We start from the raw sequence: 27385 nt of genomic DNA, 5'->3' as shown, positions 1-27385 counted from the left end.
CACAGCTGTATTCCTGCGCCATAGTAGGTAAACACTAGCTGAAACAAACAATGTTTTACTTCAAAGAAAACCCTCTGCGCAATACAATTGGGCTTTTAAAAAAACACATTATTATGTATTGTTATTATTGCTATTTACCTTTTTTTCTTCATGCATTAAACGCACGTTTCAACAAAGCGTATCTACTTTATTCAATGGCGGCAGGATACAGAAACCGCAAGAGTTGTTATAAGGGCTGGCTCAGAATGAGACGCCATCTTCCCTCCCCTCACACCCTGGCAGAGCAGCAACGCTAGTGTGTGGAGAGTCTTCCTTACCGACGGACGGAGGTGGAGTATCATACCAGTGGCGAATTGTTGGTCTTTTTGTGATTCTACCACAACCCGCTGATTAGCACAGCTGACGGGCACAAGGGATTTACTCGTTTTCTCGGGTGAGTTTAAATTGGAATTGATTTTGGCGAAGTAATAGAGGTTTGTATTCACTATTTACAATGCTCGCTAACATCAGATATTCTGCTAGCAATACTGCCGTAGACCATCATAGGATAACCATGGAACGCTAGAACTAGCTAACGTTGGGAGGCTTTGGGATTTCTGTGTCCCGATTGTAAAACTAATGGCGACGAAGAAGGTAGGATTAATGCGTTTGTTATCTTGTGTGGTCCCTGTAAGGAACTGGATGATTTAAGTATCTACGTATAGGTTTATGTTGAATCACGTTTAATCGTAGCAGCTTTCAAACGTTGTGGAGTTTCCATTGGGAAGCTGTATTTGAACACCGGGAAAACGTGTGGTATGAAGTCCTGAACTACCGTAGCTGCATTTCCTCTGAACAGTGCCGTCGTTGTTAACTTCATGATAGCATTGAACTCGCCAAGCTTCATACTATTTCCCGTTAACACAACCGAAGGGCAACTTTCCCGTTTTTAAAAGGTAATGTAATGCCCCAAGTGTAGTTCCGTGGAAACTGGTGTGATTGGTGTTTGCGATGTGGTTCTGTCGTTGGATTGTTTGGTGTTGAACTGTTTTAGCTAGTTATCTCAGTAAGCTTACCTACTGGTCTAACGCTAATCATTTCAGGTCTTCTTGGTTACAATCTGTTGGTATGTGCGTGTGTGTGCTGTGTTTTTTCTCTTCATTCGCAATTAGTGGTATGCGAGTGTGAATCAAACTATATTTTTCCGGGGTTAGCTCTAATGTGCATTATCGACTATCTAACAGTTTTCTTTGCTTTTACTTGGCATGTGTGACCAACCAAACATCTTTGTGTACTCTTGCTCGTTAACTGAGTTTAGTGGGTTCGAGTGATTGGTAGTTTCACGATTTTAAACTTGATGCGATAGTTCAAATGGTTATAAAGACAGACAGGTCAACGTAGACCCTATTTGTTTCATTTAAAAGGGTAGATACCGCTTGGAAATAACTTATTCAATGACGAAAAGTCCCATTGTCTAACAATGGATCCCTAAAGGTTAACAACTAGCCAGGTCTTCGCCCGAAAAGAAAAACAAACTCTTTGCTAGTGGGGTAACTAACTATCTAATATTGCTTTATGTTTCACATGATCAAATGGTCATGCTACTATCGTGTATAGTTTTATGGTACATTCATGTTGCCGTTCTATATTTTTTATGGTTTTAATTGAGGTTTTGATTTACACATGCAAAAGGATGGTCCGTGTACTGTTTTACAACTCAGCCGCCCATGCTCTGTTTCGGGAATAATTGAAGTAAAGCTTTGTGCGTTTGTATACACATCATTTGTGTATAGTATTACCGGTATATACACTTTGATTGGGTTTTTCGAAGGGTTTCTTTTACTTCTTGAAAGGGGACAAAGGGATGCCAGTTTTTTCGGCCGGGAAGGAAGTTGAGGAGGAGCCTGGACTGAAACCTGACTCTGTTTGCGCTGGTAGCGGTAACTTGTAAAGGGAGCCTAGGTCGTGATCGAGACTTGACTTGTGTGTGTTGTGGGGGTGGGGACTTGCTGAAGCCTTCCGGTGTTTGAAAAAAAAAAGTCACCATGCTCAGGCGTGCAAAACATTAACAAGGAGGGTGGCTCAGGAAATACCCCCATATATGTCTGATGTTGTTTTCCTCGGGGCGGAAAATATTCCTGCATGTCTATCCATGTGTATATTTTATTCTTTTGGATGTGAATAGTCAAGCTTTACTGCAGGCGGTTTAATTACATTTAGACTTCTGACCTGATTGTGGCATTTAACAGCAATAGCTCGGTTAAGAGGCGATCATGGACGGAGTTGCATTTGTTTGAGGGGTGGGTGAATAGTTGAGGATGGCTGCTGCACAGAATAGCCTTTCCCTGATCCCTCAGCGAAGGCTTTGTGCAATGTGACAATATTACGTAGACCTACAAGATTTTCTTTTTTAAATCACATATATAGGGTATTCTTTCTTTCTCTAACGACCAAGTATTCATTTAGATTTAATCCGGTTATTGAATGTCATTGTATTTTGTTGGTGCCATAGCCTACATGGAGCTGATCACCTTACTGAAAACTGATTAATGGTGTATGTATACATTCAGAAAAGGTTGTATAAAGGTTTTTTTCATGGAAAACAAATAAGTGCCATGCATCTTCGTGTCATAAGTGTTCTTAATGGATCTCAGAAGGATTTTTCTCTTGCATCTGTAATCCGCCCTCTATAATGACTGAATACCTGTTTGGCACCAGGATATGCAGTTTACACAGTAATGTCATGCCATGCACCATGTGTTCAGTCATGACCAGGAGTCACATTTTTTAAGGTTGCGTCTCTAGTTTGCGTTTTGCTTTACTGCTTGTGCTTATTGACTCTTGTGCATTGCTGTTTTACAATCCATGTTATACAAGTCCGAAGCAGTGTTTGGCACAATGTGCTGTCCAGGGACTAATTCTAAGCGAGTATTCTGTATGGATGATCAGAATGATGGGTATGGGGTCTATCGGGGGAGGGGTGAAACATGCTTTTGCTGTTGTCTTTTTTACATACCCCCCTTTAATCCACTTTCCACTTTGAGGTCAATTTAAAGAAATATGTATTTTTTGTGGATGCTTCTCCAGTTCAATGATGGGGGCAATGGCGTCCCTTTGGCATTTTTTGTTGTAGTTGGGCTGTTGAGTGGAGAGCCTGTGTGGTGTGAGGCCCCCTGTCCTGTCTGCTGACTCCTGGCATTCCTCTAGTTCCACAGCTGCCAGGAGGTGGCTCAAAGGTGTGTGTGTGTGTGTGTGTGTGTGTGTGTGTGTGTGTGTGTGTGTGTGTGTGTGTGTGTGTGTGTGTGTGTGTGTGTGTGTGTGTGTGTGTGTGTGTGTGGGTGTGTGGGTGTGTGTGTGTGTGTGTGTGTGTGTGTGATGTCGGCCGGCGTCAAATGTTGCTGGCCATCAGTGCAGTGAGCAGCTGTAGTGGGCAGGACACACAGGCAGCACCACACACACCCACGTTAGACAACACTTTTACAGCAACAGTCCATTACCTCATTTTTTTTTCAGATTTAAATTTTTAATGTCTGGTGTTTGCTTTTAATTCAAAGCAGTTAGGAAATCAAGCAAGTCCATACAGTGCACTGCAAAGTGTGTTGCGTATTATCCATCCCCCACCCCCGTAACAGTGTAGAAAAGCTTGTGAAACTGGTCATAATTATCCAGAAATTGACTATAAATCCACACAGGACAACTTAATCCAGGTAATCGGTGTCTGTAAATAAAGAAATGTAGCCCAGATCCAGAGCTGCGTGGCGAGTGCCTCATCAGCTGGGTGTGTCTGTCATAACGCGTTGCTACTGCTACAGTATTGAGATGTGGTGGTGGTGGAAATCCAAAGCATTTCCATATGAGCTGGCTCCAGTGCCTCCCTCCATCCCTCTCTCTCGCCTGCTCTCTCTCTCTTTCTCCCTCCCTCCTCCCCCCATCCCTCCCGCTGGTGAATAAGATGAGGGGCTCCAGTCGTGGCCTACTCTGCTTTTCAGCGGTTTGCTGCTGTGACTCAAGTCGGAGGATGTGGAAGAAGGCTAAAAGGCCCTGATAATTGGCTCCTTCGTGGCATGCAACACAGTGGAAAAAACAAGGAGATGTAGTAAAGCTTTAATGATTTTGGTGTTAGTTCGGGCTGGCTGAGGCTCTTTCACAGCCATATGCAGACTTGGTGTGTGTGTGTGCGTGTGCGTGTGCGTGTGTGTGATATGCTGTAGTGCAGAGGTTCTTAATTAGGGCTGTGACGGTATAGACGCGTATTGTAATTAATCGTGATGTGCAGTCATGATACGGTATCGTGATGTCTTTTCAAACTTCTGTTACTCTTAAAGGACCAGTTCATTCAATTTCAACATGCAGTTGTAAGCTTAATGCTCGCACTACCCTGGACTTGTCAGTACCTGAGGTTTTTTTCCTTCTTCTTCAGCCTTTTCCGAGATCCTGGTCATTGTAATGGGGGCAGCGCTTTGTTTACATTTCAATTTTTAAAAATGTATTCCCAAAAACATCCAAAAGGTTACACAACATCAGCAGACAACTAGCAAACAGCGGTATCTTTTGGAAAAAATATTTGTAGGCCTATGTTAAAAAATGTTAAAATGTAAACAAACGCTGCCCCCATTAGAATAGCTAAATATCTCGGAAAGGACTGAGCCAAAAGATGTGTCATCACCAGGTACTGACAAGTGAAGGGTAGCGTGAGCAATACAACAGCATATTGAAATTGACTGAACTGGTCCTTTAAGTCCAGAAAACAACCACGTGATATGATATGTATCCCAAGCTTCAAATCATCATCATTACTTTTTTTGAAACTTTATTAGCATTTTGCAACCTATTCTACCTATAAACTATCATAGTTTTATTTATTGTATAATGTTGGCAAAGGTGAAAAAAGAAAATGAAGTAAATGGCGCAAAGCATTACAACACATGTATCGCAATGCATCGTTATAGTATCGCATTGTGGTATGTGTATCATGATGTGCAGCGAATCGTGAATCCATCGCCAATACCCACCCCTATTCTTGAAGTGGGTGCAGGCAACCCTGGGGGAGTGTACCAGAGATGGCAGGGGGTCCGAGTAATTTTGAGGTTGTGACCAAAATTCAGCTTGCAATGATTGTCATTAGGCCAAATGAAGACCAAAATAAAACAGATTTTGGCCCATGTAAAGTCTTAAGGTATTGATTATTGTCTTGAGGAGGAATCATTGTAATTTATCACTGAACTTTTTAGTGTGTAGTAGGGCTGGGCGGTTTTGGAAAAAATGAGCATCACGGTTTTCTTGATGAAAATTGACATCACGGTTTTCTGTACGGTTTTTTGATAAGCGGCGATTTCCCCCCAAATCTTAATCTTTCGGACGAAACAAAACTGAAATTAAATTTTAAAATGAGATACAATCTCCATTTCTATTTTATCACTTTTTCATTTCAATATTTTTATATTTTATAGTTTATATTTCCCTACCCAAGACTTTAAGTTCCCTTTCAAGTAAAAAGGGTTAATACATTATTATAAGCAGCTGTTTTTGGCTTTTTTTTCCCAAGACAGCCCAAAACTGCATATTTGTTCTACACCTGGCAACACTACTTGCTTAGTTCTCGTTGTACACCTGGCAACATTGATCACTACGACCGCATGTTGCCTTGCGCAGCGCGAGTAAACACAGTGGGACAGAAACGGAACAGACTGAAGAGACACGAAAACAAACGGATTTACTTGACATTGTGTGAATATTTTCTTTGAATTAAAGGCCAAATATAACGTAGAATGTATTTTGTCAGGTAGTTTGTGTCATATGGCGATGTATTTCGCTCCTATTTTGCTCCCAAATCATTTCAAACAGCAATGTAGCAATGTATCTTGTCTGCCCATTGCATTTTGCAAGCTAAGCTAAATTAGCCTCAATGGCAAAACTTATACGCAGCCTTAACAGCAGTCCTGCACACGCAGTTGGGATGGTAATGAAATACAGTTAAGGATCTGAGAACTGTTGTAGTCTATTAGAATAGCCTTTTATTTAACTTTGTGAGATCAAATGTAAGCTAAGTTGATTTAAATGTTCATCATGATTCATCCATGCCATGTGGGTTCTTCATTAGGCTATGCTTCACTCTCACCAGCTTCTTTAGCGAGATTAACCAATTATTTGTATTGCTTCAATCAACATCTTAAATTGTGATGACATTTCCTAGTAGAAAAGCAACAGTGGACTTGGAGTTGAAATGAAGTGTGACACGAAGTATGAAGTTCACGCACATAGCCTAGTATGAACAACAACAACAAAACCGTCTCTCATCAAAAAGAGAACCTTGTGTAGGTGAAACCGAGATCACGGTTTTTTAACCGTAAACCGCCCAGCTCTAGTGTGTAGTATGCAGAAGTTTGGGTTGGGAGTGCACGGCTTGTGTTGGGCACAGGTACACATTTTAAAAATTAAGCGTGGGTTGGCATTTCTGTCCTGCAATTTGATCAGATAAGGGGTGGGTGATATGACGATAAGAATCGTGAATCGTTCAATCGAGTACAAGATTCTCTCGAATCTGCTGAAGTGAAGAAATTGTAAGTAGATCGTCTTGCAGTGAGGATGTTTACTATCAGTATCAGTGATGTCAATTTAGTGTTATCTTCACTTTTATTCTTTACATTATTGTATTGTACCGTGTGTACTTTATGGCAGTGTCATCAGTGTGTGTTTACATTTTATTAATTGTCAATTACAAATAGCAAGTATTGAGGGTTATTCATAAAAGTATATAATATTTTGTGTTTTGTTTGTTTGGAGTGCCAATGTGGGGCACCAGAGAAATCGTATTTTCACACGGCAACTGAAACGGCTCTACAGAACCTGCAACGCAAGCCTGATGCCAAGGACATGAAACCAAATGACTGATGCAAAGTTGCTAGTGGCGTTTTGCAATGTTGTGGACTCAGTCGAAGCTCTCATCACGTTTTTCACAAATGCCCTAGTAATATTGTGCAGGGCTTTTTCTAGGATTTTTTGGCATGAGGGAGCATCACGGCAGGTTGCGGGCGGTGAAGGGGGGAATTTACTAGGGGAGCTCAAAAAAGTAAGCTTAATTTATATATATATATAAAAAAAGAAGTATGAGGGTGCACCCGCGGAGGTATGAGGGTGGAGCACCCCTATTTCCCCGTTCAGAAAAAGCCCTGTTGTGTATAACCACAGTGCACTCGTATAGTTCTCCCTCCTCCACAAGTACTAGAATGTGCTTTGGTAACCCAATGCAGCATTCGCCCCACACTGCATCACCACTTGTGTGCAACAGGTAGGCCTATGCAGTGTGGGTGTCGTCGTGTGTTCCAGCAGCACCCCTCAGGAGCCCAGCTGCAGCAGGCTGTATCACAGTCTGGTTCAGTCTATGTGCTATGCGTTTCCCCTGTGTCCTGACACTCAGTTCGTGTTTTCTTGCTTTTTGGACGCAGTCCAGCGAGTACAACGTTGCTAGACTTGTACTTGTTCTGTCATCTTTTGACTTTTCACCGTTACTGACAGCTGTAACTTTTTCAAGAGCTGCATAACTTTGTAGGAAACGTTCACTGATGGACACCATTTTTTTTTCTTGCATTGGTTTCAGTGTGTGTGTGGGGGGGTGGTGGTGTCAGGAACACTGATGTAGATGGAGCTGTTAAGTTGGTGTGAAATAGCTGTAAAGATATGGTAATATGGGGGGTGGGTGACTATTAAGGCTTAACTATTGGGCCTTTAGCCCTAGATCATTACAATTGTGTGCCTTAACCAGGGGGGGCATTTGTAAAGTTTGCTTCACTGTCTTTGAGAAGACCTGGAGAGAGAGGAAAGCGAAAACACATGGGCTTTACAGGGATACACAAGGTTACCAGCGGCAAACGGTGATATGCACACCCTGGTGTCAATATCTCCTGTCTGTGTGTCAATGTCTCCTGTCTGTGTGTGTGAGCAAGCGCAGGATGCAGGCTGGGTGAGTCACTGCAGGGCATTGTTAGGTGCTCATTCACTCACAGGGGCGGTGAGACGGGGGAGGGGAAAAACAACAACCTGTGTCTGCGTGGGGGAGGGGATGGGGCCCAACTGCTGACTCCATTTGTTGCCTTGAAACTTTGGGGTGGGGACCTGATTGAACATTCCTTTCTGTTCAACTAGAATGGCTAAATTTTGGACACGATTTCTGCTCAAACTTTTGGTGCTGGTGGCCCAGCTTTTAAAGGTTTTTTACTTGATAAAAATGGCATTGATAATTTGTCTGTTTGTAGAAACGTGAGAGATGGTGCCTGTCTTAGCAATGAAATAGCCACAGCTTGATTGGCAATAAACTGAACAAACTAACAACACTGTTGTCTACCGCTGATGCTTGTTTGCCGTGTGTGTTCAGACGAGGCTACAGGCCCATTCTGCTGTTCCATTTTAGGAGTGTGATCTATCTCAGCAGCAGTGGCTAACTGAGCATCACACTACTCCAGTAGTCCTCTAGCAGTCCTTGCAATGTAGTTGACGCAGTACAGTTTTCATCACATTTGTCACAAATGACCATAGTAAAACCACACTGTATTGTATTGTGTATAACCACATTGCCCTTGTGGTGTTTTGTTCCCTCCTCCACTATCACTAGAATATGCCTCCTCTTTCTGACCGGTACCATGCATTTGTGAGAGGAGTGAGTGCCTGGGAGGTTGTGTTGTGTTGGAGTACCTCTGGCTATAATTCTACCTCTGATGTTTGTAGCTGTTTGTATTTCTGCTGTTTCAACATTAGTTGTTAAAAATGTGTTTGTGGGATAGATGACTGTCTGAGAGGTTGTGTGTTGGTTACTAAGCCTAATCTGTGCGTGTTCAGAATGCAGCCAAGACAAAATGTAGCCCAGTAGTCTGATATGTGGCCCATTCTGCTGTTGAATTGCATCAACAGGTGTGTGTGTGTGTGCGCATGCACGCGCGCGTGTGTGTGTGCGCACGCGTGCGTGTGTGAGAGGAGTGGCTTGTCTGGGTTTGTTGTGTTGGTGTCGCCTGTCTCTGAGTCTCGCTAAATCTGTGTGTTTAGGATACAACCCAATCTATTGTGCTGTTGAATTTCAACAGTAGTAGGCCCATGTGTTTGTGAGCTGAGTGGGGTGAACTGGGGAGTGAAGTGACTGGGGAGAATGGGGCACCTAAGTCACGCCCTCTACTTCCTAGTTCATGGGGCAGAGGGAGTCAAAAAATGATTACTGGGCTTGAAAATGAGTGATTTTTGGATTTGTGATGCATAGGTGGAGGTCCAAGGTTTGGATTGGTGTCAAAAAAACACTCATTTTCAAGCCCAGTAATTATTTTTTGACTCCCCCTGCCCCATGAACCAGGAAGTAGAGGGCGTGACTTAGGTGCCCCATATGTTGGTGAAACTTGCCTCTTTGTCTTCTTTCTGTGTGTGTTCATGATGCATTGCTCATGTGTACTCTGTATAGTCTACAATGCTACATGTGAGCTATATGCTGGAGATTCTACAAGTCATCTGCAGTCCCAAGTAGTATGTGTTTGAGATGAGCCGAGTGAGTGGGGCGATTGGGTTGGTGTACCTCTGGTTATGTCTGCGTTTAGGATACAGGCGATATGCATTCTGCAGGCGATATGCATTCTGCAGGCGATATGCATTCTGCAGGCGATATGCATTCTGCATACGTCATCTAAGTCGTTGTCCTCTTTCTCACAGTAGTATGTGGGAAGAGTGGCTTGTCTGGGAGGTTTTGTTATGTTGGTTTGTAGCCTACATCTGGCTAATTTGTGTGTGCTAAGGAAACAACCAAATACTCATTCTGCTGTTGAATTTCATCAACACTAGTTGACCTGTGTGCGTGTGTGTCTGTCAGATGAGTGAGTGGCTTGTCTGGGAGGTTGTGTTGGTTGTGTGTGTTGGTGTAGCCTTACCTCTGGTAATCTGTGTGTGCGATCAGAGGAAATGTGCTGTGGTCTGCTCTGCTGTGAGTCACAGGGCTCATTGTGTTCCCCGCTCAGGCCGACCGTCAGCAGGAAACGGAGACAGCCAGCCACCGCTCTGCTCTGCTCTCCGGCTGCCGTCATTTTGGCGTGGTCACAGAGGGCGAGAGAGAGAAGACAAAAAAAAATCCACAACCGCTAGTAATTGGAAACTGTAATTTCACGTCGTTTTCCACAGAAGCTTGTCTTGAGTTAAAATCGGATCTCCCCACACAGGTGGTTTTGCTGAAATTTTGTGGAAGGCTGTACTTTTTTTTCACAATGAAGTGAAGTGTTCAAAATGTACAGTTTGTTTCCTTGATTAAGTTAACATCTGTGGATGTGGAAAAACGACAATGAATTCGTGTGATTTTGGATAACTGCCAATCTAACTGAATCAGATGCTGATCTGGTGTTGTGTTGACCTCAATTCATTGGTAGCGTCAGAAAACAAAACTACCTGATGACTCCTTGCAAGAGAACATATCTCAAAATTTAGTGTAACAGAAGCAATTCCATCAATAGTGTACCCGAAGTATGCTGATGCAATGTGATTAATATGTATAGCACAAACTGTGGTTAACATATCTCAATTGTTTTTTGTTGTTGTTGCTTTTTTATTGTGAAGTATATTTGTGGCCAATGGATGTAGCCTAATTGAATAGTTTTTCGCGGTGTTTGTGTGTGTCGTGTCTTTCTGTGAGTGAGCGTTGCTGTGTGTCTGACTGCTGTTCCTGTCTCCTGTTTTCAGATTAGGACGCTGTGCTGAGAGCAGGCTGAGAGCAACATGGCGACCCAATGTGAGTACATGGCAGCAGTATCATCCTACACTGCACATTTATTTAATCCAGGACTTCTCCATGCAGCACCTAACATACTGAGCATGAAAAACTTGCACTATGACTATGAAGGCAATGTCTAGGCAATTAGGCAATTTTAGAGAGGCCACATATTAGAACAAATGTAAACATTTGCTGTGTGATTTGTAGCACCACTGACCTCACTGCCAACACAACAGGGTTGTAAGTTTAAGTCCCTTTTGAGGTAAAGGGCATCAATAATCAAGGAAGCAGAAGATGATTTCATTTGCGAGGTGCAGCCAAAACAAAGGTGCCTGGCACCTTAATGTCCATTGGCAGGCATTTATGGGTCAGTCCAGACTAACGATAAACCTCACTAATATTTACTGGCCTGAGAAGGTTTTTGCAGCCCAAGATGTCTGAGGTTACAACTATTTATGTATGAATAAGTACATTTCCTAGACACAATGAATTCCTAGCCATACTTACAACTTGATGGTGGTCGGAATTATTCATAAAAATGTTGACATTTGTGTATTAGATGAATACATTCAGGAAATGAATGACTAATAAAACACGCTGGACCTTCACCTTTATTTTCCCTTTGCCTCCTAGTAAGCATTTTTTTGCTGAAAGTGTAATGTGTAATACCAGTTGTACTTGTTTTGGCCAGGGTCATAGTTACTCAATTTGCAAGACAGAAAACAAAAAAACCCAACCAACCAACCAAACCTTAACCTCCCTAACCTAATCACTAAATTATGTTTAAAAAGTTAATGTAAAAGTAAATGGACTCTAAATGGACTCCTAATGTCTGGGATTTCAATTCAATGGTATACAAATGTTGACTGCTTTAAGTACCTGCACAACCAAACCTTAACCCCCTGGCGTGCTCTGTGCCTTGTTCCCCTGCAGCGGACCTGATGGAGCTGGACATGGCCATGGAGCCGGACCGCAAGGCGGCGGTGAGCCACTGGCAGCAGCAGTCCTACCTGGACTCAGGCATCCACTCTGGGGCCACCACCACCGCGCCCTCCCTCAGCGGCAAGGGCAACCCGGAGGAGGAGGATATGGACAACCAGGTGCTGTACGAGTGGGAGCAGGGCTTCAACCAGTCCTTCCCCCAGGAGCAGGCAGCAGGTGAGGAGGCGCCTTCTTCCCAGTAGGGCTGGGCGATATGGAGGGGAAAAAAACACTTGCCCCTAAACCCCCCCCCACCCCCCCCCCCCCCCCCCCCCCAAAAAAAAAAAAAAAAAAATCGTTCCCTGAAGAGAGATTAGTATCTGTAGTTTTTATTGCAAGGCTTCAACTGTCCTTCCCCTATGTCCAGGTGGCCTGTGAGGCTGCTTCCCAGACCACTCAATCCTTTGCAGTTCAGCGTAGAGATATAGTAGGCACAAGTAAGCAAACACTTGGATAGGCCTTCACATATGGCCCAATTTATATGTGCACACAGAAATTAGTGTTGCATCCTGTGCGACTTGAATCCGATATGGCAGAAGGATGGGTTTCTTCTGACATTGTCCTCTGCCGTTTTTATCATAAGGCCATGGGCAAAGCTATAAAGGATTTTTTTATAGGCCTACTACACTCAGATATGATGCCATCCTGGCACAGACTGTCCAGCCAAACTGCAATATGATATCAATATCATTCAACTTCATCCAAATGTGGATATAACTTTGTGCAAAGAAACCTTGTGACCCATTGTCCATTCGTCTGTCTGCATGAACTGACGTATGGCCGTAGTAGCTTTCCACAACCAAAGAAACCTTGTGAGTACATTCTTGTTTTTTTCCCCCCCTCAGAGATGGACGGACAGTACGCCCTGACGAGGGCGCAGCGGGTGCGAGCGGCCATGTTCCCCGAGACGCTGGACGAGGGCATGCAGATCCCCTCCACGCAGTTCGACAGCGCCAACCCCACCAACGTGCAGCGACTAGCCGAGCCCTCGCAGATGCTGAAGCACGCCGTGGTCAACCTCATCAACTACCAGGACGACGCCGAGCTGGCCACCCGCGCCATCCCAGAACTCACCAAGCTGCTCAACGACGAGGATCAGGTACGCACACACCAGGGATGGAAATGAGCACCCGTCCACCTGCCAATGATGGCTGAATTTGGCCTTTGATGGGTGAAATGTCAACCCACCTGTCACCTTGATCGGTGAAATTTTAACTGATGTTATGAGCTCTGAAACAGAACTATTGATCAGAAAATGATCTTACTTGGCATTACAATGTTCGGACCGGTTAAATAGGAACTGGTAAAAATGGTGACTGGAAAAAATTGTGAGTGACTGGTAGATTTTAGAATCTACCTGCCACAGTGACTGACTGGTGGGAATTTTTTTAAGTTCCACCCCTGGCACACACACACACACACACACACACACACGCACACACACACACACACACACACACACACACACACGATCCCAGAACTCACCAAATGTTCAACAACCGGATTGCCGGATTTGGCTAAAAAGTAAATACATCTTTGTCAATGTCAATAAGAGCAAACAAATGAACATAAAATAATACATGCGTGTGACTCCTGTTCTGCAGGTGGTGGTGAACAAGGCAGCGGTGATGGTGCACCAACTCTCCAAGAAGGAGGCGTCGCGCCACGCCATCATGCGGTCGCCGCAGATGGTGTCGGCCATCGTGCGCACCATGCAGAACACGGGCGACGTGGAGACGGCGCGCTGCACGGCCGGCACGCTGCACAACCTCTCGCACCACCGCGAGGGCCTGCTGGCCATCTTCAAGTCTGGCGGCATCCCCGCCCTCGTCAAGATGCTGGGGTAAAAAAACGAACTATTCAGTTGAGGTTCAAAAATGTTCATTTCCCAGGTTTTAGTGCAGTACAAAGGTTGACTGAAGGTTTCTTCCTTTTCTTAGAAAAAGTATGCACTAGACTAATCACTTCAAAACTAAAAACAAACTATTACAAAAATAATTCTCATCAGTGAACATAAACTACAAGCATAAAATGGAACATAAGAACCCTCCAATATTCTAGTGGTGATGGGTAGTCGGAGGCATCCACCCTCTTGTCAAGATTTTGGGGTAAAAACAAAATAAATGATGACAAGAATTGACTATCGGCTAGCAGTGATTGAGGCGAGCTGTGGCAGGCCATTTGAAAAAAAAATCTGTTTTTTTGGGGCAAGTAATGACTGTGACTTGGTGGTTGCGTGTCATGGTACTTTCAGCTCCCCTGTGGATTCGGCGCTGTTCTTATGCCATCGTTGTCCTCACTGTGACAACCTCTTGAAATATTTGTCTGGTTTTGGAGGAGTACTCACTGACTAATTGTGTGTGTGTGTGTGTCACGTTGGTTTCAGCTCCCCCGTGGACTCGGTGCTGTTCTATGCCATCACGACGCTGCACAACCTGCTGCTGCACCAGGAGGGCGCCAAGATGGCCGTGCGTCTGGCCGGCGGCCTGCAGAAGATGGTGGCCCTGCTCAACAAGACCAACGTCAAGTTCCTCGCCATCACCACAGACTGCCTTCAGATTCTGGCCTACGGCAATCAAGAGAGCAAAGTACGTTGTGTCCGTCTGTCTGTCCGTCCCTCTGTCTCGCTCTCTCGCTCTTGTAAGTTGTTGACTTGGTTAGCAACGATGTTGTCAAGAAACGCACCCCAGTGTTGGCGATGTGAATCACACAATTCTCTTATTTTTGTGCGTTTTCTTTCGATGGCTGCTTTCAGTCACTTTCAGTGGCTTTTTCAGGTCTCGTAACATAGACTTAGAGAGAATAGGCATTGAGAAAACTGTGATGTCTAAATTCTACACAAAACACGTGATGTCTAAATTCTGTTAACCTTTAAAAATGATCCCAATTCTAATGAACACCTACTTTAATGATGAAATGAGTATACATTTGAAATGAACATGGTGAACGTAAACTTGAACGATGTCCTTTGGTTTTCTTGTGCAGCTGATCATTCTGGCCAGCGGAGGCCCCCAGGCCCTGGTGAACATCATGAGGACGTACACCTACGAGAAGCTGCTGTGGACCACCAGTAGAGTGCTCAAGGTGCTCTCCGTCTGCTCCAGCAACAAACCCGCCATCGTGGAGGCCGGTAAGTTTGGAGACTCTTGTCAGAGACACTGCACGAGGTGAAAGACTTAAAAATTTTTTTTTTTTTAAAAACGTCCATAGAAATGAATGGGGCTGATTTGTGATGCCAACATTGATGTGTGTTGTTGCACGTCTCCCACCCATCTCCCAATTGCTCACTGAGCTGCACTGTCATTGATCCAATCGTCTCACAAGCAAATCCTGCTGATGTGTAGTTACAGAGAATTGGCTGCCCCGAGGTGTTGCAAAGATGGCCGTCAAGTGGAGGGACTTATACATACAGACTTTGCTCTTCACTCATTCACCCTGCTAGTTCTCATTGCCTGCATCATTGTTGTAATAGGCCCTCGACAATTAAGCTCAAGAGCCTTTTCGTTCTAACTGCTCAAGGTGGCATGTAGGTGATCTAATTGTCATTGTATGCAGTTGTGTTTGAATGTGGATGGGTGTCTGAACAAAGATGGGTGTATGAATGTGGATGGGTGTCTGTGTGTGTGTGTGGCTGTGTATATGTGGGTGTGTGACTGTACGTGTGCGTTTTCCATGTTCTCACGGACATGCTAATGTGTTCCTGTGTGTGCTCCAGGTGGTATGCAGGCCCTCGGACTGCACCTGACAGACCCCAGCCAACGATTGGTCCAGAACTGCCTGTGGACCCTCAGGAACCTCTCAGACGCTGCTACCAAACAGGTACACCCCACTTGGCTTTTCCCCAGTTGTTGTCCACCCCCACCCCTCCTGCACGCACCCTGGTCCTGTGTTGTGTGTGTGTGTGTGTGTGTGTGTGTTTGTGTGCGTGTGTGTGTGTTTTTCCTCTCCTATTCCTTTCCTGCGCTCTACATCAGACCTCTCTTTCTGTCTTCCCACTTTCCCCTCACGGAGCAGACGACCTTAGCTGAAGTAGATGTGATGCAGGTAAACAGTAGCCCATTCCTGCCTTTATATACATCTCACTTGGAGGCCACGTCGCCTCCCTTTTTTTTCTCTCAAGATTGTGTCAATCACGTGTTCAGAAAGCCGAAAAAAAGCCCTGTGACAAATTTGATCCAACCACCTCTTCATCAGATTCATGATATAATGAGTACTCAAGAGAAAGCGCAATTTTTTTACTCAGAGAAGTCACTGGTGTTGGAAGGAAACAGGCAGGCGGTTCTAACTTTGTGAACCTGGGATTGACACCTCTGCCTTTTTTTACAGCTTCAACCTCAGCAGACCCTGAACTTGGCACACAAAAAAGCTATTTATAAAATGGGTCATTAGCTTATTAATGGAAAAACACCCAAAAGCTTTAAATTAAAGGAGTCGTATTAACTTTCAAACGTTTAAAAAGCTTGCAGCCAGCAAATTGTTTGTGTGAGCAGAGCCTGACTGTGTGTGTTTGCCTTGCTCTCATGGCTGTGTGTATCAAGAGGATGTACATACATGGAGGGTCTGCCGGGGTCATTAACTCACTTGATGCCAATGACTCTTAAATGTCTCATTTTGGATCCAAACGTTCAGTGACAATGATGCTTAAGTGCATCAGTTCTGTTTTCTTTATGGTGTGATGTTGACGGGCATAGAATTCAATTTTCTGTGGGTGTTGAAAAAAACATCCAAAATGCTCTGGCACTTGTTGGGTTGTGTGATTCAAAAATTGCTGGCATCCATTGAGTTATTCTAAAACAGTTATTGTATAGTTCAGCATAGGGCTGCACGATTATGGAAAAAATCATAATCACGATTATTTTGGTCAAAATCATAATCACGATTATTAATCACGATTATTGATTTTTGCAGATTTTTTTGAAAATTATAACAAGACGAAATATAACAAAGAATGAATTACATACGGGATGAGCAAAATAAAATGAATTGAAATAATTATGTAAAGGCAATAGCATGAAACATAAGTGGACAGATTTCTGTCCAGAAACACCAGCCTGTCAGTATGTTCTGGCTTCAAGGACGCTCTCAAAAGTAGGTCACTATTGCCACGATTAAATCACGATTAAAATAATGAGTTTGATTTCACCCTGTTATCACGATTTTGATTATTTTTCGATTAATTGTGCAGCCCTAGTTCAGCATATAGTGTATAGCTTCTAAGCTTGAGTATACTGTGTGGCTGACTGTGTGTTGTCTCTGTTGGCGGCGTATCAGGAGGGCATGGAGGGTCTGCTCGGCACGCTGGTGCAGCTCCTCGGCTCGGACGACATCAACGTGGTGACGTGTGCGGCGGGCATCCTCTCCAACCTCACCTGCAACAACTACAAGAACAAGATGATGGTGTGCCAGGTAACCACGTTGCCATGACTGTTACCCTCCACACACCCACATTGTACCTGGCATTAGCCATGAAATAGCCAAAAATATGACACAGTGCACCTAAGGAGTCTAATCCTGTATCCTTGTATCTGGCAGGTGGGCGGCATCGAGGCCTTGGTGCGCACAGTGCTGCGCGCTGGCGACCGCGAGGACATTACAGAGCCTGCCATCTGCGCCCTGCGTCACCTCACCTCACGCCACCAGGACGCCGAGATGGCCCAGAATGCCGTGCGGCTGCACTACGGCCTGCCCGTGGTGGTCAAGCTGCTGCACCCGCCCTCACACTGGCCCCTCATCAAGGTAAGGCTACTCTGCACTCGGCTCTAATACTTTTCGGCTGCGGTGATTGGATACAAGAGTGGTGTATTTGGTCACTTAAACTGCTGTCACGAGCTGAGTCTATTTTTTATACCATTTCCACAAGCTGTGTAGTGAAATGAATTGGCCATTCAACTTGAACCGCTTGTCCGTCCTCCCTCAGGCCACCGTGGGACTGATCCGCAACTTGGCGCTGTGTCCTGCCAACCACGCCCCGCTGAGGGAGCAGGGGGCCATCCCCCGCCTGGTGCAGCTGCTGGTGAGGGCGCACCAGGACACCCAGAGACGCACCTCCATGGGAGGCACCCAGCAGCAGTTTGTGGTGAGTGGAGCAGCTCCACCTGATCAGAAATCAATGAAAATGTATTTACATTGCACATGGTTCATAAGGGCATTCGCTTACAAAGCCAGTAATGGTAATGCAATGAAAATAATTACACACTGGCTGTGAAGGCTGCCTTTGCAAGGTGCCATGGCCCAGGGTTCAGTGTGAAGGGGCCCTATTCCAAAATCTTGCATAGCAATACGTTAAAATGTGCCAATAGCTGGAGGCTGGACCCCAACTGAAGTTGTGTTTCCCCTTCAGGAGGGAGTTCGCATGGAGGAGATTGTGGAGGGTTGCACAGGAGCTCTCCACATCCTGGCCAGAGACATCCACAACAGAATCGTCATCCGAGGACTCAACACCATTCCACTCTTTGTCCAGGTAACTTTGCCTGCACAGGTTGCCTTCAAGGCACATCCCAACGAGTTTACTGTAACGGTGCCAACAGACGACAGACTTGCTATCGCCCATTATTAGAGGTGCTCCGATTGCTCGGCTGCCGATCATGACCGGCCGATAATGGCCAAAAATAGCCTGATCGGTGATCGGAAAAACATGCCGATCAAAAAACCGATCGAGAGATATTAAATTCCTCACGCAACCATTTGCCTTTACACCTGGCGCTGCATGTAGGCGCTAGCTCTGCACAGCTGCAACTGCACCAAAAGAAGGCATCTTTGCTTGTCTATAACTTTTCGCCATTCCCCCCTTCATTTCCACCATTCATAACCATATCTGCATCAACAATGATCTGATTTTCCGATCCATGCGCCGTTTACCTGACAATGTAATTTGCGATTGAGTACTCGCCAGTGAGCCATTTTACGTTATAACCTGTGTAGTTGCCTCGGTCAGCACGCGACAACTTCACGTTGTCAGCACAAACATGTCAATTATTGTTTTCAAAGTTGTAATTGGCAGTCAGTCGATTAGTTTGATAGTCGCTGAAACACCAAACGGCAACAGATGTGGTTAAAACTTGAGAGAGAGATTCAGAACGGTAGTGGAGCACTGCAACTGGACGGTGACAGAGAGGGGAGGGGCTGTGTTTACGAGGCTGCTCATTTAAAGCGACAGGTTGTTTTTTTCTCGTATGTGGAAGACTATTTGATGTAATGTTTCAGTTTCAATTCAATCTTAAATAGTTTAGTTATTCTATGCAATAACTTATACATTGATTAATACTGTAGACTGTATTACCAACACTAGTCTGAAAGATAATAATAATAATAATAATAATAATAATAATAATAAAAAAAATATATATATAGCCTAATAATAGACATGTGCAAATTAAGATTGATTGGTTTATGGGCAGAAATGGTATTCAATAAGGATAATTAATAGGCTATTAAAAAAATAGGAAATCATTTTTGTGATCGGCAATGATCGGTAATCGGCAGATAAAGATTTTTGGTGATCGGTATCGGTGATCGGGCCAAAAAATGGTGATCGGAGCACCTCTACCCATTATGATCTAAAGAGAAAAGAGCAAGGACAGTTTTTTTTTTGCCAAATGTTCTTGCGAAATGTGTTTGCCAAGAACATAAATGCACGGATATGTGGAGAGATGCTGAGATCTGTTTTTGCTTTCCCTCCCCCCTCTCCAGCTGCTGTATTCTCCCATTGAGAACATCCAGCGTGTGGCGGCCGGCGTGCTGTGTGAGCTGGCGCAGGACAAGGAGGCGGCGGAGGCCATTGAGGCCGAGGGTGCCACCGCCCCCCTCACAGAGCTGCTGCACTCCAGGAACGAGGGAGTCGGTGAGTCACACACACAGGCTTTTAAAAAAAATCTGGTCTTTTTAGGCCTTTTATTATGACAGGACGGTTGTAGAAAGACAGGAAATTAGCGGGGAGAGGGAGACGGGACTGAGTCGGCAAATTACCTCTGAATCGAACCTGGATCGACGGTGTAGTAGTAGAGTGCCCAGTTGATTGTGCCACGGCTGGGCCACACACACACATTCTCTAAAGAGCCATCAATATCTCTACAGGAGGGTCGTGTGTAGGGCAGAAAAGATTATGGAGTCGCACGTCCATTCTGAATTTCTCTCCTGAAGAGACAATAAAGGATAATCTAATCTATTCTAATATCCTAAGCTATCAGGGGGTGCTGTGGCTCAGCTCCCATACCACATACTTGGGGACCTCGGTTTGAGTCCTGTGCTTAGGGTGAAAAAGGTTATGGAAGCTGCTTTTTTTGTTGGAGCTAAGAGCTAGGAAGTCTGTGAGCCATCAAACTACTGGTAAAAATGAGCTTAAGTAAAAATGAGCTTGTTGGTATTTTGTCTTTGCTTGGCTTTCACACCGCTTTTTGTTCATACAAACCTTGAACTGATACAAATTTTTGCCATTGTACCAGGATTGTTTCTTGCTCACATATGGCACGTTGTTAGATTGGTAGTAATGAGCAAGCGAGTATGCCGTTACAAGAACTGTTGGATATGGATTGAAAACCAGCCGAGAACCTAGATGATCTAGATGTGAAAGTGCCCTTAGTGACTCACAGGATGGGACAACCATACCACCTGCTTCAAAACTTTTTTTTTAAAGTATGAATGCTATACATACATTATTTCATTATTTCCCTGGTCCAGGACATATCGGAAGAGAAGGTTGGGACTTTCTGTAACAAATGCATTTAAAGTTAAAACGGTCAACAGTTTCAACCAGACCCACCTCAGAGCACGAGTAACACTTTTGTAACCGGTCTTAAAACTGTCCAGTCTTCTACTTACAAGCCCTGGTGTTGTGCCTGGTTTCAATTCAAAAGCTTTTTGAGAAAAGGTTCAGAGATGGTGGTGGTTTGGGGGGATTTCCGTAATTGCAGAGCTTTCTTCACAGGCTTCTGAGGCATATGCCAGCTTTGGGCTCCCCAGCGATGAGTAAATGCAGGAGAGTTCGGCCTCGCAGGCTGTCAGTCATGTCAACAGAACCAACAACAGACTGTCTCAACATCTTTGATCGTCTTAGTTGGCAGCAACGCTGTTAAGCTTGACTGAAAAAGGGTTGTGTTTAGGGCACAAAAGATAACGGAAGCAGTTTTTTCTTTGTTTTTGAAGCCCTGGACATCATGTATTCTCCTGCTTATTTATAGTGTGTGTGTGTGTGTGTGTGATGCCCGTTCCCTTTTGGATGTTGTGGGAACAGCTGTAGGGTTGCTAGTTTGGATGTAGCTTAGTACATACAACATGGAGAAGGAGCATAGAGCAGCTGTTTTGAGTTTTTACAAGGTTTGTTACAATACAAGATCGCTACAAAACAAACTGAGGTGCGTTTAGTCTTTGCGGTTAACATGGCACACAGGTATTGAGTGTAATCTGATCTTGTTTACATGGTTTGTTGGTCCACCAATATTGTTTTTTTTTCCTCTCCCCTGCCCGAACACTTCAAACAAGGTGTTTTTATTAGAGGTCACACATCTGAGCACTGACGCGTGTTTACGTCGATTTCTGTATCGGATTAGATGACCTCACCTGTGTGTCCGCTCTTGTCAAGTCACAATTCGTCTTGTCGATCACTATCAGTTCCGATCAATCAATTGTGGATTTGCACAGGTGTCCAATGTGCAGTGTGTGTGATGATCTGTTGTTCTGTGGGCTTAACGAGTCTCGTCTGGTCTGCTTCAACCCTCCAGCCACGTACGCCGCTGCCGTGCTGTTCCGCATGTCTGAGGACAAGCCTCAGGACTACAAGAAGCGGCTGTCCGTCGAGTTGACCAGCTCCCTCTTCAGAACCGAGCCCATGACCTGGAATGAGGTACGCCTGACACAACCACACAGACATCCCCCTCCCCTCGAGTGGAATGGGTCCACATTCAGTATAACATTCACGATTGTCTCAATATTCTCACTAGGACTGTCCGCAAATAATCGACTAATCGTTGGTCGACCAAAAAAAATTCCAGTCGACCGAATCCCATTGGTCGATTGGTCGCAGCGGAGAAAAAAATAAAACATCTCGTCAAAGTTCTTTCAGGACTCTTAACTTGAAGGGCGTGACAAAGGAAGACGTGTTGTTGATTTGTTTGAGAAGGATAGAAGTTATTTTGACCATGTCTGGAAGGAGCTCTAAAACATGGGATTATTTTTGAAAAGGATACTACTGCTTGTCAGCCAATGGTCACTAACGTCGGGCGAGAAGAACCACGCGAATTCGAACGACAGGTGCGTTTAATTATGTAACTTCACCACCACGGCAGATGCTGCTCTCCCCTCCCTCTCTCATACACACGCACCCGTACACGCTACCCGGCACCGTTTGCTACAATACCTCACTCGACTCGTTGAATCCATTGGTTGACAGAACTACAGGGAGCCGCCTGCATCTGTCTCGTCTCGCATAATTATCCGTTTATTGCAGACGGTGTAAAAAGTGTGAAGTCGTGTCGTTACATATTCTGAAGCTCCAAAATGCTATGTTGCAACGTCATGGTGCTAAGTCGCACTTTGTTAGCTTCCATACCACTTTGCTGTACAATTGTAGGCTACTCCGTGCTAGCCAACATCCAAAGAACCACCTCCAGATATGAACATATTTTGGGGTGTGTGTGTAGGCCTACGTTAAGTAATTCACCGACAAACTTATCAGAATTCTGTTTGCTGCCCTGAACGGCAAGAACTCTTGTCAAGACTCCATTCCAGCGATAAACAAAACCAGCGTGGGTCATTTAAAGGGGGAAATGCTGCGCATCATAACGGACACTATTGCGCTTGATGGACATTCCAGTGAACAACTATACAGTAATGCTGCAACAAATGTCGAAATAGATGAAAACGTCAACGCGGGGATATTGATTCTGCCCTCCAGTTGGGCTACTGCTTTCAGGCAGAGAGCGTCATCTCTACCATAGGCAGTTTGTTTCCATCACTGAATATTAATTTTAATTCGTTTTTTATTTGTGTTTTACAGGCTTAAACTATGTAAATTCGAACTTCGAATATTCATTAGGCCTAGTAGGGCTATCTGGGTCAAAATGTGATGTGTAAAAAAAAAATAATAATAATTTTTTTTAATTATAATTTTTTTTTTTGGGGGGGGGGGGCGCGATTAATCGATTAGTCGGAGAAAATGACGACCTTTGGTCGACCAACAAAATCCTTGGTCGTGGACAGCCCTAATTCTCACAACAAATTTGACCATACACCATTTGGATTGTTTAGCATGTTAACAACTGGTGTTTTTTGTGCGTTTTCCTCTTCAGACCGGAGACCTGGGCCTGGATATCGGTGCACAAGGAGAGCCTCTGGGCTACAGACAAGATGGTGAGTCAGTCCCACAACTCTCTTGACTTGTCCCTCGCATACACACTCTAATCAACAGCAGTGTGTGTTGCTTGGTGTTGAGGCTCTTAATCTTAATTTAACTGAACCAGTGGTGTACACTAAAGGCATGCCACCCTTACTGCTCAACTATGATCTAGATGAGGGATGTGTGGAGGCTTTGGCTCTCTGTTTTGTTTTAGGGATCTTGGCACGTTTTTAAGGACGACCGAAGGCAACCTTTATTTGTTTTTGAATACATGATGAAATTTCCTCTTTTCAGCGCAAAGTAGTTAAGGGACATTGTATGAAATCGCTGCCTTTTATAAACTTGAATTTTGTCTCTTTGACATGGAAAATGCACCCGTTTCGTAGAATGGCCCTCAAGTCTGTGCACAGAAATTATTTGTGCAAGCATTGATTCAGACATAAAACTAGCCTGCTTGAAGCTGTTGACTTGTGCTGTTGACTGAAGAAGCTCAACTTGACAATCTTTTGCCTGACCTGGATGGCGTGTTGATTTGGATATGATTGTTTGTGTTGGGCTTGAAGATTGTTTTTTGTTGTTGTATTGGTGCTTCTATCTAACCGTAGCTGTGTGTGCTTATCCCCACCTCACCCCACCCCTACCCTTCCCTTCCCCAACACTCCCATCCATCCACCCCGTCCGTCGTCCGTCCGTTCACCAGACCCCAGCTACCGCTCCTACCACTCGGGCGCGTACCAGGACGGCCTTCCCATGGACCCCATGATGGAGCACGACATGGGCGGCCACCATCCCGGCGGGCCAGGCGACTACCCAGTGGAGGGCCTGCCCGACCTCAGCCACGCCCACGACCTGATCGACGGCCTGCCGCCAGGCGACAGCAATCAGCTGGCCTGGTTTGACACCGACCTGTAAATACACCAAGTAACTTTTTAGGTAAGGAACAGAGCCAAGGAGTGGCCATCAACCCCAGTCTCCCACCCCCTCCTACTTTACACTGCTTGGTGTGTGCAGCCTGCTGTTTCTCTGCATGCCACTGTTTGCACGGCTGATGTCAGACCCAGAGGGCTATTTCAGAAGTCACTCACCTTCAGTATTTTCACTGAAAAGAAATGGTAGACCTCCTGAATGGTCTATGACTCAATTACAGTTAAAGGAAAAGTTCAATCAATAGCTCTTGATCTTGGTTTTTCCTCCATCAAACAGTACCTTTGTGACTTAGAACAGGCGCGTTGTGGATTCAAGCATTTGTTTCTCCTTTCACATGTCTGGGTTGGTTACTTCAAACCACCTCTGTGGTATGCTGTCGTACCAAAGAAGAATGCAGTAACTGCATATCTGGTTGAAATTGACACCGGAAATGGCTTTTACAATATCTCCTTTATCTTGTGCCAAAAAATGTTGGTGCAGCTTTGTACCATTACAGAGAAAAAGGGAAAATGCAGTAACTACAAAAACGAAGGTTGCTGCGGTTCTGTGGTTTTAATTACGTCTTACAAGCTAAAACGCAGTAAGTGAAGTGTAGGCACTTGTCGTTTGAGCAGTGGTTAAGGAACAGACGGTAATACCAGTAAGAACGTAGTAACGATATTTGTGGTGAAAAGACTGAAAAGTCTTATTTTGTGTGTTTTTTTGAGTATGCATACATTTCCGTCCTGAAGTATTATGTGGAAGTGTCACCACAACTGTACCTACAACACAGTTGTCTGAGAAACAAGGCTTTAAAGTTTCCTGTCTGGCCAGTTTGCCAGGAAGCGTAATTAGTGTGTTCTTATTTGGTACGGCAGCCGCAGCATAGCCCCCCAACTCAACTTGTGCCACTGTTCAATATTCCTAGAGAGTAACCCTGTCCCTTTTTGTCTTGTCTGTCTTGTGTCCACAGCTGTATCGTCTGATCTGAATGAACCTGCGTTGTGATCTGGCCTGTAAGAGTTGCTGGGCGGTCTCAAGAGGAAGAGGAAGTGGAGGGGGGCTAGTATCTCAGAAAGTGCCTGACACACTCATTCAACCTGAGTTTCCTATGGGAACAAGTGGGGCGGGGTGGGGAAATTTAAAAAAAAAAAAGAGAGAGAGAGAAAAACAAATGACAAACTTTTGTTCTGGTTCTCGTGGGCCAGAGATTTTATCAGAAGTGGAAGTCTTGTGGGGTGGGTGACTGGAGAACGAAGGACGCCTGAAAAAGTGGATCCTAAGAGATGGAATTTTCAACCCTAGCCTTGCCTGTATTTTTTATGACCTTTTATTTTTTATTTTTTAATGATTTCCTCTGTCTGTAATGGTACTTATGTAGCTTGCTTTATTATATTGGTCTATTGTTTCATTTCATTATTTTTGTTTTTCTTGTTTTGTTTTTATTTTTATTTTTTTTGCAGTAATTTGTATTCCTTTTATCATGTCCTATCGTAGTGTTGAGTTCTATAGTGGTGATGCTCCATCGGTTTAAAGACTTTATCAAGTTAATGGTGTAGGAAACACTAATAATCATTTGAATTGTACTCTGATCAAGTGTAAACATTGTGTAGCTTTTGTATAAAAGAAATTGGCAACAGTCCAAATCTGGATATTTTTTCCTTTCTTTTCTTGCTTTAAATGATCTCACCATTTCCAGTGGTCACAGAGATGTTCCAAAGGGTGTGCAATGGGTGGGGTCACTTTAATTTTCTTTTTCTTTTTTTTTGATGGTAGCTCTAGAAGGTTTTGAAAAAGAACCCCTAATTATTGTGGCCTGCTGTGCTTATTTGAGACATGGTTATGACATGGCTAAACAATAAAAATGGACTTAAATTTCTTTGCTGGTTTGTCAGTTTACAGGGGATTTGGAACGTGCATTCCCATGCATACCCCATATTCAAATCAACCACGTTGTAATCCATTATAGGCTTTGCTTTTAAAGTTACTAAACGGAGGTCTTGCTTTTAGGCATGATTCTTTTAAATGAATGACAACAAATGGTTGCAGTATAAAACCTTTCTTTAATAGTAAAACATACAAAATATACATGACTATAGATTCAGCATGAAGTTAGTGTGTGCTGTACAGCCTCCAGGTCCTGGCTGCATGATTTATGCTGCATTATGGTCAATAACTTGCAGTATGTCAGAGGCCAGTGATCCCACGGCAGAGTCTGCAGCAGCCCTGAGAGTTGGAGATGGGGGGAGAGAGAGAGATGGACAGGGAGCACAGGTCAGAGGATCCAGCCCTTTCCTGTCATGGCTGTCAGTCTGGGGACTAATTGGAGCATTTGACCTGATTTTCATGGTGGGTGTCTGCATATTGGGCTCTTTTACGTCCGGACAGCAGTGCTTCATCATGATGGATGACTGCCCTTGAAAAGATCTAAATTACACATTTCAGCCCCTTGGTGTAGCTTCTATGTATTTACTGTTGAGGTTAAGATTGCACCAACAAAACTGATTTCTCAGGTTTATAATGTCTTCCTTCAAAGAAAATAATAAAAAACGTGTGCGGCATCTTTATTTTCTTTGACGTTAGAATGCGTAAGAGGCCAGCATCTCAGAAAAACTACATTGGCGTGTGATACTTTACCCCCAAAGTTATGCCTTTGTCATAAATCTAACAAAATTCGCAATGGATGTTGCAATTAACCATGAGATTCTGTGGACTTGACGGTCATGACATTTATTTACAATGGTTTGTCACATATTGGTATTGTCAATGCAGTAAAAAATATTTAGCTTAGTGTGTCGACCGTATTCACACAGGGTATGAACCATTTACAGATAGCCTCACTTGTTTCAATCTCAAGTTCAACCAAGAGAGGCAGTATAGAGCAGTAGACACGGCTGAACTGCAGCAGCTTCAACACAGGCACACTGTAAAGAAAATTTAAATTCATAAGCTTTATGAAACCTGTTTACATATGAGATCTTTATTTTATCTGAGGTTGTCTCTTTTTCCACAGAGCCAAAAAAAAAAAAGATAGCCCATGATCAGACTTGTGCTCGTGCTCCCGCATTGGATTTTTAAGACGGCCAATCTTTTTTTTGGCCACGACCTGCTCCTCGTAAACATGAAAGTGCTCCTACCCCCTCTGACCGGGCGGGGTGGGGCCTGGGAGCTCCAAAAGCAGCACATTGTTCTGAGAAGAAGCTTGGCCAGACTTAGGCCAAAAAAAGAGAAACAATATTGTTGAGGTTTCTCTTTTCCCCCTGGCAGGCTTGGCTGGGTGACTTCAAAGAGATGTGCTCTCTCTCTCCATCTTCGAGTGAGAATGGAGAGATGGGGGGGCAGGGGGCCATGGTGGACCAACAATGGGCCAGTATCAATTGCTTTCCCCGTTCTTTCTTTTTTTTCCCCCTTTCGGGTGGAGTCGCAGCTCAAGGAATCTTTTTTTCTCCCCTTCAGTGCCT

The 27385-nt window shown here is 44.3% G+C and overlaps 2 protein-coding genes across 3 annotated transcripts in view; one reads left to right on the top strand and one right to left on the bottom strand.

The window, feature by feature from the left end:
- The first annotated feature begins 236 nt into the window (after positions 1-236).
- ctnnb1 (catenin (cadherin-associated protein), beta 1) lies at positions 237-25803 on the top strand. Of its 2 annotated transcripts, XM_063199757.1 has the most exons (17): positions 238-433; positions 10678-10726; positions 11642-11866; positions 12535-12788; positions 13294-13532; positions 14076-14277; positions 14675-14819; positions 15405-15508; positions 16961-17095; positions 17222-17425; positions 17607-17765; positions 18030-18149; positions 19379-19529; positions 21406-21527; positions 22972-23032; positions 23719-23951; positions 24898-25803. In XM_063199757.1, exons 2-16 carry the CDS (start codon positions 10714-10716, stop codon positions 23928-23930), a joined length of 2346 nt encoding a protein of 781 aa, XP_063055827.1. In that variant the 5' UTR covers positions 238-433; positions 10678-10713; the 3' UTR covers positions 23931-23951; positions 24898-25803. The 2 variants fall into 2 exon arrangements, with proteins under 2 accessions (XP_063055828.1, XP_063055827.1); XM_063199758.1 differs by lacking the exon at positions 23719-23951 and having other exon boundaries at positions 237-433.
- ulk4 (unc-51 like kinase 4) overlaps positions 24896-27385 on the bottom strand; it is a 141514-nt gene continuing 139024 nt past the window's right edge. Inside the window, exon 37 of the mRNA XM_063199756.1 lies at positions 24896-26150. Coding sequence (XP_063055826.1) covers positions 26078-26150 — 73 coding nt within the window. The 3' untranslated portion in view covers positions 24896-26077. The remainder of the gene's footprint in view (positions 26151-27385) is intronic.

This window comes from Engraulis encrasicolus, chromosome 5, assembly GCF_034702125.1.
Source record: "Engraulis encrasicolus isolate BLACKSEA-1 chromosome 5, IST_EnEncr_1.0, whole genome shotgun sequence".
In the NCBI taxonomy this organism is placed as follows: domain Eukaryota; kingdom Metazoa; phylum Chordata; class Actinopteri; order Clupeiformes; family Engraulidae; genus Engraulis; species Engraulis encrasicolus.
Note: the sequence above shows the minus strand (reverse complement) of the source record. Positions and strands in the feature narration are given on the sequence as shown.